This window comes from Osmerus mordax, chromosome 6 (genome assembly GCF_038355195.1).
Source record: "Osmerus mordax isolate fOsmMor3 chromosome 6, fOsmMor3.pri, whole genome shotgun sequence".
In the NCBI taxonomy this organism is placed as follows: domain Eukaryota; kingdom Metazoa; phylum Chordata; class Actinopteri; order Osmeriformes; family Osmeridae; genus Osmerus; species Osmerus mordax.
This window is the reverse complement of record NC_090055.1, coordinates 11489240-11504489: the sequence shown is the minus strand read 5'-3', so window position 1 is coordinate 11504489 and position 15250 is coordinate 11489240. Positions and strand designations below refer to the sequence as shown.

The following is a 15250-nucleotide window of genomic DNA, read 5'->3' as shown; positions in this document are numbered from 1 at the left end:
AGAATGTGTATTAACTGGTTTTCCTTTTGCATACAATTATATTCTCAGACCTATGTTTAAGTACCATACAGGCTGTAGTCAAGAAAAACGTGTAAATCTCTGTATTTTATATACTCAATGGCTGGTGATTGCAATAACCTTTTACGTAGCCTAACCATAAAGGCAGGAATCTCTGTCTGTGTCTGTTTCTGTTGTCTGTCTGTGGCATGATTATTTTGAGAACCAGGCATTGTATGATGTTGAAATTTGCTATGTGTATTTTTCAGGACTCACAGACATGCAGTGTCGCCTGTGAAATTATTCAAATGTTCTGTTTGCAACAAATAAATATAAACGTGTTAGCCATTTACAGGTATTAGAGTTTACCGCATAACGTTCGACCAAAGGGACTTTCTGACTTTGTCAGAAAACGTCTCACATCGCCATTAAATAAGGGTAACATGGGGGCCAAAGAGTCAAGGATATGTATATTGTCGCATGAGGCCATTAAGAAAAAGGTGTGGATTAGTTTTATATCCATCACTACATAGCGGCTAACGTTAGCTATCTAGATACCCACACCCGGGTTGAATAGCCATGGTAGCTAACTGACAAGGTTAAATTATAAGGGAGTCAGGTGGCTGAGCAGTTAGAGAATCGGGCTAGTAATCAGAAGGTCGCTGGTTCGATTCCCGTCCGTGAAAAAAATACGTTGTGTCCCTGAGTAAGGCACTTCACCTTACTTGCCTCGGGGGCAATGTCCCTGTACTTACTGTAAGTCGCTCTGGATAAGAGCGTCTGCTAAATGAAAAAAAAAAAAAGGAGATGTGTGAGAGAATGTACATTTTGTCTGTATAAATAGAACCAGCAACAAGTCACAGTCTTAATACATACCACAGGCACTGTACTAGTTAGGTAAAACAGCCTGAATTATTCTTCATCTATATGATGAATTAGAATTATTTTATCAGTATATTTTGCATCCCTTGCAGTCACTAAAGGACCCACTTTTTCCAATATATTTTACTGAAACAACATGGAAGAACTTATTTTACAGGCTACAGGCAAGGCTTTTCAAACATGATTTGGATGCAGACATTTTTTGTGCTTTATTGACCTGTGTAAACTAATTTCTATGTACAAAGTTGTGCAACCTTCGACAGCATTTCTACCTCCTACAAAAAATCCACAAGCCATGACGTTTTGAAGATTGTTTCTTTTATTTTTTGAAACTTCAAAATATCACTATGTAAAGCATATTTTATGAACCATAGCAATGTTTAGGCATAGGGTCTTGTACAGGTTAGTGTCTATTCCGCTTCTTTTGCCTGATTGTAAGAAAGAAAAAACAGGGAATTATTGTATTGAATTGAAACACTGTAATGCATTTGTTTCTTGTCTGAATCCTTGGTGTGACATCGGGAGATCTTTACCTTTCCAGAGTCACGACTCTTGGTTCTGAGCTTGTTGACCTGAGACTCAGCAATGTCGGCACGCTCCTCAGCCTCCTCCAGCTCATGCTGAACCTTCCTGAACTTGGACATGTGGGAGTTGGACTGCTCCTCCTGGGATAAATTCATTTTTAAAAGATTTCTTAAAAACTTTGTAAATGTGCTTGCTGCAGCGATCATTTAGGCAAGAAAAATACCATTGGTAAAGCCATAGAGATATACACCGAAAGCTAGGAAAGCTTTATTTTGCATTAGCAAGGCTCAAATAAGTTATTAGACTCACCGCCTCCTCAGCCGCTCTCTTGTAAGCCTTCACTTTAAGCTGCAGCTTATCCACCAGGTCCTGAAGTCTGGTTACATTCTTCTTATCCTCCTCAGTCTGACGCAGAGAGGAAATCTTAATTATTTCTAATTACACACACTCTGATGATTTTTTAAATATGCAGATTTTATAAATATGCTCAGTGTATTGAGTGTGTTGTTATATTACCTGGTATGTCAGCTCCTTGACTCTGCGCTCATACTTGCGGACTCCCTTGACTGCATCTACACCTCTCCTCTGTTCAGCCTCAACCTCAGTCTCCAGCTCACGCACCTGGGTGGAGAAAAGGAGCGCATGGTGAATCCATCACTCCCATACTAAAAGGTCCTTATTAACAGCATTATACCGGGAAAAAATGTCTTAAGAATATTTTACCTTTCTCAAGGCAACAGGGATCATTTTACGTTTGCAAACTTACTCTGGACTCAAGTTTCTGGAGCTGCTTCTTGCCACCCTTCATGGCTAGGTTCTCTGCTTCATCCAGACGGTGCTGCAGGTCCTTGACTGTCACTTCAAGATTCTTCTTCATCCTCTCAAGGTGAGAGCTGGTGTCCTGCTCCTTCTTCAGCTCTTCTGCCATCATGGCCGCCTGCAACAATAGAATACAGCTTGGTTGAACTGAAGAACTGTACATACACATAGTATATTGTACCAGGTTACATGAACAAAAATGATTTTACAGTACAGCATTATATTATCTAGACCATATACAGGTGCAATAACCCAACAAACAAAGCCTTATGAGAACTGAACTGCGGAAGATTCAGCACCATCTAACACGTTTCTGCATTCTACTTAGATGGATTCAGTGGGGGTCGACACTAGAATTGTGAACACATAGTTTATGAAGCAATAACTAGAACATGGCCACAAGGTGGAAAGTATGCTACCATAGGGGTAGGCTACTGTATGATTATATGGTGGTTCCATATTACTTTGATATGGCCTTAATGATGTTGTAAGTAAAGTAGTGACTTAATAGTGACTGTACTGTGCTACTTAGTTAGCCAGACTCACATCAGTGATGGCCTTCTTGGCCTTGTCCTCAGCATTTCTGGCCTCCTGGACAATGTCGTCCACCTCTCCCTGCACCTGAATCAGGTCGGTTTCAAGCTTCTTCTTGGTGTTCAACAGGCTGGTGTTCTGGAAGAGAGTACACATGGATATTAGCAAAAACAAAACCTTTGCTGTGAATTTTATTTAACTATGTGTATGTGTGTTTGTGTGTGTTGTCCATACCTGGGAATGCAGCAGTCCCACTCTCTCACTGGCGTCCACCAGCTCCTGCTCGGCCACTTTGCGGCCTCTCTCTGTCTGCTCCAGACCCACTCTCAGCTCTTCAATCTCAGCCACCATCAGACCATTTCTACGTTCCACCATGGCAGCCTGTTCCTTCATGTCGTCTGCGGCCCGGACGGCATCATCCAGGTGCAACTGGGCATCCTAGAAACACCACAGAGTGTAGAGAGGAATGAGAAGATGCTGCTGTGCACAGTATTTCTTAAACCGTCCTCTACTGCTTCAGCAGTACTGTTTGTACTGGAAGGTGTACTGTTCTTTGTAAGGATGATATTATGAATTGCCCTTCTATATACATGCACCCATTTTTTCCAAAACAAAACAAATATGATCCGAGATGGATATTTGAGCCCCCATTTTGAGTCTAGATCTGCAGTAATGGTCTGAAGTAAGTATTAATGTAGTTCACTGCAGTCTACGCATCACTATGGTCAACATTCACAGTACCTTGAGCTGCCCCTGAACATTCCTCAGCTGCTTCTGGGACTCAGCAGCCTGGCGGTTAGAATGGCTCAGCTGGATCTCCATCTCATTCAGGTCTCCCTCCATCTTCTTCTTGATTCTCAGAGCATCATTCCTGCTGCGGACCTCAGAGTCCAGGGTGCTCTGCATGGAGTCCAGCACTCTCTGGCTGTTCCTTTTGATCTGCTCCATCTCCTCATCCTTCTCTGCCAGCTTTCTGTCCACCTCACCCTTGATCTGGTTCAGCTCCAGCTGCACACGCAGAATCTTGGACTCTTCATGCTCCAGTGTTCCCTAAATAAAGGAATGTTTTAGCAAATGTCATTCTTAATTGTGGTAATCCTTAGAATGTATATAATTTCCACTTCATTACGGATATTGTGGAGTTTGTACCTCAGCCTCCTCCAGAGCTGTCTGGATCTCAGACTTCTCGGTCTCCACGGTCTTCCTGGCCTTCTCCAGCTCATGGATGCTTTTGCCAGTCTCTCCGATCTGCTCGGTCAGGTCAGAGATCTCCTCTGTGGTTTGAAACAGAAGCTTGTTAAATTAGCAAGCTTAGTCAACTGGATCCAACACGAGTTCAACAGGAAACTGTTTTCCCCCAGTTGATGGTTCTGTAAATCAACTAACCCTGGTATAATGAGATTTACATTACATTTACATTTCTTCATTTAGCAGATGCTTTTATCCAAAGCGACTTCCAAGATAGAGCTTTACAAAAGTACATAGGTCACTGATCATAACAACGAGATAGCCCCAACATTGCAGGTAACCAAAACACGAAGCATACATTGTGAAAAAAACTAATAAATGCCAAAGGCCAGAACCATAAGAGCATGTAGTTAAGAGATGGTGAAATAGGAAATAATTCTCTCTTTTCAATTATACAAAACACCCCACACTACATTTATCTCACGTTGCAAGTTCTTGTTTTCTCTCTTCAGAGTCTCAAGTTGGTCAAGAGCCTCCTCATAGGAGTTCTTCATCTTAAAGAGCTCTGTGCTGAGAGATCGAGCCTCCTTCTGAGCTCCCTCCAGCTCAGCCTGGCCCTCCTCATACTTCTGCTTCCACTCTGCAAGAACCTAGGATGAAGCACACACAAAAGTAGCCTTTAACAATGTTCCACACTTACAATTACATCCACACCCAGACCTGGGACAATATTTTTCACCTTGTCAAAGTTCCTCTGCTTCTTATCCAGGTTTGCAGCCAGCCCATTGGCTCTCTCAACATCAATCATGAGGTCTTCCACCTCTCCCTGCAGCCTCTGCTTGGTTTTCTCCAGAGAGGCACACTTGGAGTTGGTGGCCTCGATGGTCTCCTCAGCTTCCTGGAGGCGCTGAGCCAGCTTCTTTCTGTTGACACAAAAAGTATTGCAATGGTGTTCTGTCCTAAGTGCAAACTTGGAGTGGTTGACAGTAACTTTATATTGGGGTACCATGAATCACTATCAACTTTCTATATTGTGAGCTAAAGGAAGACTATACATTTTGAACTTACTTGGCCTCTTCCAGCTCCTCTGTCCTCTGGATGGCATCAGTTTCATACTTGGTTCTCCACTGAGCCACCTCAGAGTTAGCCTTGGACATGCCACGTTGTAGCTCTGCCTTAGCCTCCTGTTCCTCCTCAAACTGCTCTCTCAGCAGGTCACAGTCATGGCGGGCAGATTGGACACCATGGGCCAGTGCGTTCTTAGCCTGAGAGGAAAATAATTGAAGATGTGGGTGAAGTAGTAAGGGACCAAAAAAGAGTATTTGCAAACCACTGTACTGTAAAACTGTCATAGTTGATCAACATAGGGCTTCTTTAGTTGTTTTACCTTGACCTCCTCCTCAACATGCCTCTTGAGCTCCTCAATCTGCTGGGTGTAGGCCTGCTTGCCTCTGGTCAGCTGGGACACCAGGGCTTCCTTCTCCTCCAGCTGGCGACCAAACTCACCTGGGGGGAATTAAGGAAGTCTGATTCTCTATTATACTTGTTTTGATTGTTTTCAATATACACCTTGTGGAACATATTTCTGCATGTAGGCCTTTGAACAAATATGTCCCGTACCGTTCTCCGTGAGGAGTCGCGCTCTCTGTCCACTGATGTCATTGACCTGGCGAACATTCTCATCATTCTTGGTCTTGATCTCACTGAGTTGGTCCTCAAGGGTACGGCACATCTTCTCCAGATTGCCCTGTGGAACAAACATCATGTTTCAATCACATAGATACTCTGGGGTTTTTTTCTTTATACTGTTAAGTGTAACACAATGTTCCCAATTGAAGTTGTGAAATCATAAATTGTTTAAATGTAGTAAATTATATAAAATTACGTAATTTATATAAAATTACATAAATTATATAAAATTACGTGCCTTTAAGAGGGAATTTAGAATTAGTAAAAGGTGAATAAAAAAGGCTTTCCATAAACCTCTGTAACCCACTCTAAAACCCATCCTTTGCTTACTTGGTTACAGTTTTACACATATTCTATCTTCTGTTTAGGTTTATTTGTATCACTGACCTTAGCCTTAGCAACTGCCTCCATGTTAGAAGAAAGGTCATCAATCTCCATCTTGTATTCACTCTTCTCTTTCTCCAGCTTCTGTTTGACACGCTGCAGGTTGTCGATCTGCTCTCCCAGCTCTGCCACACTGTCAGCCTGCTTCTTCCTCAGGGCTGAAGCTGTGGACTCATGCTGCAGGGTGGACTCCTCCAGGTCACGTCTCAGCTTCTGGAACTCAGCCTCTCGCTTCTTGTTCATCTCAATCTGAGCAGATGTGGCGCCTCCAGCCTCCTCCAGCCTCTCACTGATCTCCTCAAGTTCCCTGGACAGATCAGCCCTCTGCTTCTCCACCTTGGCCCTGGCAGCACGCTCAGCCTCAATCTCCTCTTCCAGCTCTTCAATACGAGCCTACAGTAGAAAAAAACATTTAGCATCAAAGTCTCAAAATTCTGGCCCACATACGAGAGGAAAAGGACTAAATAGACAAGGTGGATTTTAAACACAAGCAAGTCCAATATCATCAAGGCAAAAACAGGAAATGTTACTTGTTTAGCAACTACAGCACACCTGGAGCTCCTTGATCTTCTTCTGCAGCTGGGCACCCAGAGACTGCTCATCCTCAACCTTGCTGAGGAGCTGGCTGGTCTCAAAGTCCTTCCTTTAGTGCACACATTAATCCATGTCAGGTTTTGGTTTTGTGTCATTGAGTGGAAATTTAAATTGTAAAGCACATCCATAATTTTTCTGTCAAGTATGTCAAAACAAAAGCCTTGTTATCCCTAATGATAAAGATATTCAATTAAGTAATATATAAGTTATCTGATTAGTATAATTAGAAACAAATCTCAGTTTCATAGGTCTTTATTATTGCATTACTTCAAGGTGAATAATATGAATAATAAATGTGAAATGCATGACCTGTAGATGGGGTTGAACATTGGAGGTCGAAATTATTATGTTGAAGTGTAAATTCAATATAAGAATTGCTGGAGTAAATGAAATCAATATGATGTCAAGAATGTCTCTAATGGTTATACAATACTTACTTCTTGATCTTTTCATCGGACTGCTGCTTGTCGTTCTCCAGGTCCATTATGGACTCCTGGGCCAGTTTCAGGTCTCCCTCCAGCTTTCTCTTGCCTCTCTCCAGGTCCATACGGAGCTTCTTCTCTTGCTCCAGAGAACCTTCAAGCTAGAGGACAAAACACATTTCTCATAATTAAGCTTTGATGTTAACAGCTATTTATTCCTAACAAGTTAAATTAGTCAGTTGTCCTACTGAATCCCTTAAACCAATTTATTATATGAGATTAAATTCAATACCAATAGAGGCAAAGTTGGATAAAACCCCAAATTGTGAACAAAAAGTTAACTTTACTCACATCATCAACTTGCTGTTCCAGCTTGGTCTTGGCCTTGGTCAGAGTGTTGACTTTGTCCTCCTCGGCCTGCAGGTCATCCAGTGTCTGCTGGTGGGCCTCTTGCAGGGCTTTCTTCTCCTTGGTCAGCTTGGCAACACTCTCATCTTGAGATGCCATCTCCTCAGTCAGGTTTTTAACCTGCACAAGACAAAGTTAGTTCAAGTGAAAACTTGTTTGGTGCTTTTGAACAAAATACTGCTTGGTTATTGGTGAGATGTTGATACCTTGTTCTCTGTGGCATGTTTCTCCTTCTCCACTTTGGCCAGGGTAAGCTCCAGATCATCAATGTCCTTCTTCAGCTCAGAGCACTCATCCTCCAGCTTCCTCTTCTTGGCGGTCAGCTCAGCATTGATCTCCTCTTCATCTTCCAGCCTTTCTGTTGTCTCTTTGAGTTTAGCCTCCAGCTGGATCTTGCTCTTGATCAGACCCTCACATCTCTCCTCAGCATCATTCAGACCCTCTGCTTCCTGAGAATAACAGAGGTTAGTTAGACTTGAATGTGGTGTGTGTGTGTGTGTGTGTGTGTGTGTGTGTGTGTGTGTGTGTGTGTGTGTGTGTGTGTGGGCGCGCACGCGCGTGTGTGTGTGTGTGTGCGTGCGTGTGTGGCTCACTCACAGATGCAACTTGGAGAGCCAAGTCATTCTTCTCCTGCAGGAGGGACACCATTTTCTCCTCCAGCTCCTTCTTGCGAGCCTCAGCCTTGGTAAGATTAACTTTACATTTCTCATAGTCCTCTTTCATGTTGGCCAGCTCCTTCTCTGTCTCAGCACTTTGAAGGAGAGGCTTGATCTTGTAGTAAACCTTCATCCATGGCCAGTGTTTCACATTCATGAATGAGCGGATATTGTACTGGATGGTGTAGACAGACTCTCTGATAATGAGAGACAGACACAGTAATTGTTTAGCTCGATACAAATTATGCAATGTAATTGCATAATTTTACCCTAACCCATTCCTACATGTAAAGTCTATCATTCCATCAAGCCCAAGATAGCCATCATTCCAAAATGACAAGTTTACATCATTATTCTAACAATAGCTTCATAGTAAAACCAAATGTATCACTCCCTAAAAACAAGATTTGAATGCAAATACTTGAATCCATATTTTTCCTTTTATCATCTCTATCTCACCTCCTCTCCATCATCTTGGTAAACTCCTTCCTCATCACGTATCCACGGGCAAGAGCCTGCGTCATGGTTACCAGACTAGCAAGCTTCTCATCTCTCATCTCCTCAAGGACACCAAGCAGACCAGCTTTGAAGAACACCTGAGACACAGGAATAAAACAAAACTTAAATAAACAACAAACACTTCTAGTGTTAACATATTGCTATCTAAGTAGAAAGCAAAGTGATGTTCAATTTTAGGTTCAAATAAATGCCAATGAAATGACTTGCTGAGGATTTATAATACAACACATTTCTCATATGTAGACATATTCTGGTCTCATATTATTAAGATAGTTGGATTGCTCAAGAAAACTCTAAACTGCATTTTGAATGTTTACCAGGTAAATTAGATATTTAATAACCTCTGTAGATCACAAACATGAGTTGCCAGTATCCCATCATCAATAGTGTATGGTATGTTACCTTGGTGTGTCCAAACTTGTACTCCTCATGGTTCACATCAATTGACCCAAGCAGCTTCTCAGAAGCCTTCTTGTTATCCATGAACTGGCCTTCGGGGATGACACCGGCATTCAATACTTTGTATCTGAATAGGGATAAATTTGGTTTATTATATGTTGTTATTTATCTACCATATCTTTGTTGCATTTGTGAGTAACATTACCTCTGCTTGAAGTCAGCATAGAGGATTCTGCTGGGGAAGCCCTTTGTGCAAATCCTAATACCCTCCAGCACACCATTACACCTCAGCTGGTGGATAACCAGGAAGTTCTCCATGAGACCTGGATGAAACATTTAGGGTCAGCTATTTAGTTTGCGGAATTTAATCGTAGAAATAATAATCAAAGTAATGTACTCTATGTTTAAAGTAATAATGACTTAAGAGAAATAATACATAAACACTATGTTTTACCTGGAGTCTTTGACTCATTGGGGATCAGACAACGCACAAAATGAGGGTGGGTGCTCCTCAAGTTGGTCATCAGCTTGCCCAAGTTCTCCTGTAAGGTTGTTATAAAGCATTGTTACTTTATTATTATTCATAATAAATCTAAAATGCTCATTAATATTAAAGTACATCACCGCATGAAACTAATGCAAATGATATGTATCACTCACTCTGAACTGAGAGGACACAGTCTGCATGGAACCTCCCTTCTTCTTGCCTCCTTTCTTTGTGGTATCTGTTATAGGAGTGTCAGGAGTTAGACAGCATAAAAAATTAATATGTCTTGTTGTTTGAACGATACTGTTAATTCATTAACAAATAATTTGAATATGTTCAATGTATAAACCTGTGTGTTTGTAATCTAATTCAACCATACTAACCCTCAGGTGGAGCAGCAACATAGAGCGTGGCCAACAGTTTGGTTGAGGACTTTCCATACAGCTGAAGCACAGAGTCGTTCAGGGGATCCTTGTTCTTGTCCAGCCAGCCTGTGACATTGTAGTCCACTGTACCAGCATAGTGGACCAGAGAGAAGTGGGCCTCGGCCTTGCCCTTTGCTGGTTTAGGCTTCTCAAATGCAATGTTCTTGCCAAGATGCTGGTCATACAGCTTGTTCTTGAAGGAAGCATCTGAAGCCTTGGGGAACATGCACTCCTCTTCAAGGATGGAGAAAATGCCCATTGGCTGTGTAGAAATATATTAGATCAGTCAAATATACTGTGTATAAGAGTTGAAATGGCATAATTGAATAAGACATATAATAAGCACTGTGATATGATAAGAACATGTCAGTTTATTCATACTGTATCTGCATGTATGAATAACCTTGTATCCTTGCCAGGTATGAAACATCCACAGTTTTAACAGACACCTCACCTTCTCAATAAGCTCAATGCAGGCCGCCAAGTCCATGCCAAAGTCAATGAAAGCCCAGACAATGCCCTCCTTCTTGTACTCCTCTTGCTCCAGGACGAACATGGTGTGGTTGAAGAACTGTTGCAGTTTCTCATTGGTGAAGTTGATGCACAGCTGCTCCATGCTGTTGTACTATAGATTTGCAAAGTTTGTCAGAACTTTATGGAACAATCCCACCATACCGTATGTATTTTTTTACTTTATCTGCACTTGATTTTTGTTCTTCTAAATCAAATCATTAACATAGAGTAGATACTATCTGTATTGTTTAATGGCACACAAAAGAAACGTTTGAATGTATTTCGAATAATTTTTCAAACTCACGTCAAAGATCTCAAAACCAGCAATGTCAAGCACACCGATGTAGTAGTTCCTTGGCTGCTTGGTGTCCAACATCTGGTTGATGCGGACGACCATCCACAAGAACATCCTCTCATAGATGGACTTGGCCAGAGCACTCACTGAATTGGTCACCTGTGTTATAATGTTGGTTCCACTTAAACATTGATTTCATTTTATGAATTGCTAGTTACCTGTAATAATTGAAAACACTATGCTAAAAATATATTACAATCAAGCTTTATTTCTAACAGCATGTCAGTTACAAAAATAGCTCTGATGCTTTTTAAAGCCTTACCTGAGGCACTGTCTGACCCTTGGTCACATACTCATTGCCAACCTTCACTCTGGGGTAGCACAGGGCTTTCAGCATTTCAGCTGAGTTCAGACCCAGAAGGTAACCAATTTTATCAGCCACTGGGGAGAGAAAGGAGCAATGTGCATCAGAGTGCAATGTTTATCGCAGGAATATAGTTAAATGAGTGCTGTTTAGAACATCAATACAAACAATTTGGCTTACCATCTGTGCCATCTGGCTCAGCCTGCTCCTCACGCTGCTTCTGCTTGAAGTGCATGTTGCCATGGTGCATGACAGCACCGGTAAACTTGTAGATGCTCATCTTCTCTTCACCGGTGAAGCCCAAAATGTCAATAGCATCCTGGAGGGGGAAAGAAAGTTTACAATAAACCACCAGTACATTATAATTTTCAAGTTCAACCCTTTTAGTGACTTACATCTGTTGCATCAAGCTCGACTGTGTCATCAATACTGGCCACAGTGATCTGACCCTGGCTGATCATGGGGTAGTCATAGGGGTTGGTGGTGATAAGCGACATTTCTGTGGAGACAAAACTCAAATGATTATCACCCACGGCATGTGTACATTTTATGTAAAAGGCTGAACCCTCAATGAGTGGAAAAAGTAGTTAATGCCATTCAGAACATATTGTTTCTTTAATCCCTGCAGTGCCTCACCAACAAGCTCAGGTTTGTGGTTGGTCATCATCTGGTAGAAGATGTGATAGCCTCTCTCATCAGGCAGCTGGAAACTTACTCTGGACTTCTCCAGCAGGTCTGTGAGAGACATGGTTGAAAGGATAGAGAAAAATGAGAAGAATTTGAATCTCAAGTGAATGGACACCAACATTTATTTAAAGGATCAACTGGGAAATAATCCAAACCAACTTACAGGTCTCAATGTCAGCACTTGCCAGTTTTCCATTCATGTGGAAGTGAATCCTAATGAATTTACCCTGAAAGAGTGCAAAGAGAGGGCTTTTTCAGCGTATCCTATTGATTTCTAAGTTAATGTAAAATGTGAAAATAAATATTTTCCATCCAAACTTACAAAGCGGGATGAGTTGTCATTCCTCACTGTCTTGGCATTACCGTAGGACTCCAGTAGAGGGTTAGCTGCAATGATCTGATCCTCAAGGGAACCCTGAAGGGAGACAAACCAGTTGGTCATTTAGACTTATCACCAATATTCCAAAATAATTCTCTCGTCACTTCGTCTTTAATCATTCGCTCCTGGAACGCTTCCCCTAGACTAGGTCTAACTCTGTTTCTATATTATCTTTGAACACCTTTAGTTTAATATGTTTGGTCAGAGTTAACACAGTACCCCCCACTTAAAGTGCAAATGTCATAAATCCTTAACCTCTTAAGTTGCTATATAAGTAACATACTAACAGTCTTATTAATGATATGCTGTATGTAAAACTACGACAGGACTGCTGTCAAGAATGACAACCTATTTTGAAGATATAAACTATATTTTAACTACCGTATACGAAGGGAGTATGTTTGTTTTAAAATGTGGGGGGACAGATTTTATTTATAACTGATGATGCATCCAGTGACAATAATTTTCTCAATAAAAAATGGGAGGATATATTTACAGTTTTCATGTCAAATGAAACATACACCCTTGAACTGTACCATGGAAATACTTTTTTGGGGGGCTGAAAACAATGATGGGTCAACAATTGATGGCATGTACTTTATATGGTGTATATAAGGTCATACCTGCATTTTGCCGGGTATTACTTCCTTCTTCCCTCCAGAAACAGCAATTGTGGCAAAGTACTGGATGACACGTTTGGTGTTTACAGTCTTTCCAGCACCGGATTCTCCACTAGTTTATTAGATGATAAAAATATAATTTAGTGTGCATGAACTAAAATAAGTATTGTCATGCTTTTTAAGTCATTAATCACGACCATTTTCATATTTATATACATATAAGTATATATATAGTATATACATAAAATATACACTCAGTTAAAGTCTTAAACTTACGTGATTAGGACTGACTGGTTCTCCTTATCTGAAAGTAAATTGACAAATAAATGTGTCGGAAGTAATACGAGAAGCAACTAAGAAGACATCCGTCCATCTATTTATGAATTCAGCCATCCATCAGTGAGCGTCCATACCAGTCAACATGAACTGATAGGCGTTGTCAGAGACGGAGAAGATGTGGGGTGGAGCCTCCATACGCTTCTTCCCTCTGTAGGCGTTGACCACTTCCATGTCATATACAGGGAGCCACTTGTAGGGGTTCACCGTGGCACAGAAGAGCCCAGAGTAGGTCTGCATATGAGCAGAGAGTAAAGGGAAATATTGCTATTAGAGTTCAAGTATACATTTTCTGAGGGTGTCATTTGCTTCCTTAAGGTGGCTCATGTCTATATGTGTAGTTTTCTTACGTAGATCATCCATGCGGCATAACGCTCTTTGAGGTTATACAGGACAGTAGCTTCACTGAGGTAGGTCATCATGGCCATGTCCTCAATCTTATCATATTTAGGAGGGTTCATCTGCAAGACTTCCTCTTCTTTGAAGGTTTTAACCTGAAAGATTATGTCAATTACATGCATGAAGCCTACACTAATTGAATAATATATACATTTTTCAAGTGAATTTCAATCGTATTTCATAGTTTTTGTAAGTTTCTAAATAGCTTAAATGTGTCAGTAACTGTGGCTTCAAAATATATAGATGTACAGAAACAAGTCCACCAAATTGTTTTTTCATTCCGTGCTAAGTATCCTCTTACCTCCTCAGTCATAAGGACTTTCACATCACACTTCCCGCCATCCCTCTTAACAACCAGACCCTTGAGGTACAACTCCTTGACATCAGGCACATAGCAGGCATTCTTAGAATCAAATGGTGCAGCCTGGGCCTCAATCCTCTCCCTCTCAGGTTTACGAAGGTAAATGGCGGCCTTGCCATATTGGGCCATCTCCGCGTCCGTACTCATGGTGCCGGCTTACTGGGGAAAACATATATCACTGTTACAAAATCTATTCCTTATTTTTTTAAATGATGTGCCCTTTTTCATTAATTCATAATTATCCTGTAGGGCTAAAAGTTTAAATAATGAATGCATTTACTGTATATTACTGTAAAGTAAGTGGGCCTCACAAACCTACAAAAGGTGTAGAATAAATCTAAAAATATCATAATTCATTTTATACAATTACAGTAGTAGATATACTGATAGTGCTTTGGCTTTGAGCACTAGACATGTATGTAGCATCAAACTATGTCTCACCTGTTTTTCCCCTCCCAGATGAAATTGATTCTTAGTCAGTGCTGTAAAATATGTTTGTTTAGAGTTTTTTGAGAAATGTATCCAGAAATAACACAACAATAACATATACAACATTTCCATGTCATTGCTATACCTCCCATCACATTTGAGTGTTACATAGTAGGGATGCACTTATAATAAAATGATTGGTCAACACCGTATGCCAATATTCATATAACTAAATTGGCCGATGCCAATATTTTGACTTTACTGTACATTTCTACAAAGTCAGAACTTTTTATAAAATGTGTCCTTCTGATGAGGCTTTTAATTTCTGCTCATTTTAATTTAGGTTAATTTTAAATTATTGTTTTCATATAATTGATTAAACTGTATACCCCATTCAGACATAGGACAAATTACCACATATGGTATACACATTTGATGGACACATTAACACGTGAATGAAGAAAAAAAACATAGCCTATTGTAGAAATATGTTAAGCATGGTGCCTTTTCAAACATCACAATTGGTCACAAGTAATCAGCCATTTTTAAGTAGTCAGCAGATAAAAAAATTGGGGGGGCCAATACCTATTGGTAATGGAAAATGAATCAGTGCATCCCTGCTACACAACAAACATGGTTTACTGTAAAAGCAAAATGTCGTTCAAAAACATACTTTTCAACATCCAATATCTTATAGTAAACAAAATTTGTCATCCCAAAATAGTATTTCAGTTATGGGACAAGACGTATTGTATCACATTGTCTGTCTTTACATTCAAAACTCAATCTTACATGTTTGTCCATAATAGTTGACTCATTTTTCTTGTATATGGGCAAGGCAAACCTACTTACCATGTAATAAGCACAAAGTGTTATGAATTTTATCTATTTGCCTGATCTCAATAAAAAGGATGTGAAAATAACAAGTATCTTACCCCA

The 15250-nt window shown here is 40.5% G+C and overlaps 1 protein-coding gene across 1 annotated transcript; it reads right to left on the bottom strand.

Moving 5' to 3' along the window:
* Window positions 1-1180: 1180 nt before the first annotated feature.
* Window positions 1181-14360, bottom strand: LOC136944782 (myosin heavy chain, fast skeletal muscle-like). The gene is made up of 40 exons (XM_067238680.1): window positions 14324-14360; window positions 13823-14041; window positions 13473-13616; window positions 13200-13356; window positions 13063-13090; window positions 12790-12898; window positions 12110-12202; window positions 11951-12014; window positions 11737-11835; window positions 11496-11599; window positions 11281-11419; window positions 11059-11177; window positions 10746-10895; window positions 10383-10553; window positions 9887-10190; window positions 9677-9741; window positions 9471-9558; window positions 9222-9339; window positions 9020-9143; window positions 8558-8694; window positions 8040-8295; window positions 7649-7891; window positions 7386-7562; window positions 7050-7195; window positions 6571-6661; window positions 6022-6411; window positions 5566-5692; window positions 5333-5451; window positions 5014-5210; window positions 4685-4868; window positions 4430-4595; window positions 3907-4031; window positions 3499-3807; window positions 2992-3195; window positions 2770-2895; window positions 2171-2341; window positions 1921-2025; window positions 1714-1809; window positions 1413-1544; window positions 1181-1307 (listed from the first exon to the last, which is right to left on the bottom strand). The coding sequence occupies exons 2-40, from the start codon at window positions 14027-14029 to the stop codon at window positions 1290-1292; spliced, it is 5802 nt and encodes a 1933-aa protein (XP_067094781.1). The 5' UTR covers window positions 14030-14041; window positions 14324-14360; the 3' UTR covers window positions 1181-1289.
* Window positions 14361-15250: the final 890 nt, after the last annotated feature.

What these genes read in the sequence shown, in the direction of transcription:
- LOC136944782 (XM_067238680.1), bottom strand. Translation starts at nt 14,029, where the DNA reads ATGAGTACGGACGCGGAGATGGCCCAATATGGCAAGGCCGCCATTTAC. An exon ending in ACCAAGATGATGGAGAGGAG is followed by an intron (nt 8,296 to 8,557) that starts GTGAGATAGAGA and finishes TCTCATTATCAG; the next exon opens with AGAGTCTGTCTACACCATCC. An exon ending in GAGGAGCTGGAAGAGGCCAA is followed by an intron (nt 4,869 to 5,013) that starts GTAAGTTCAAAA and finishes TTGTGTCAACAG; the next exon opens with AAAGAAGCTGGCTCAGCGCC.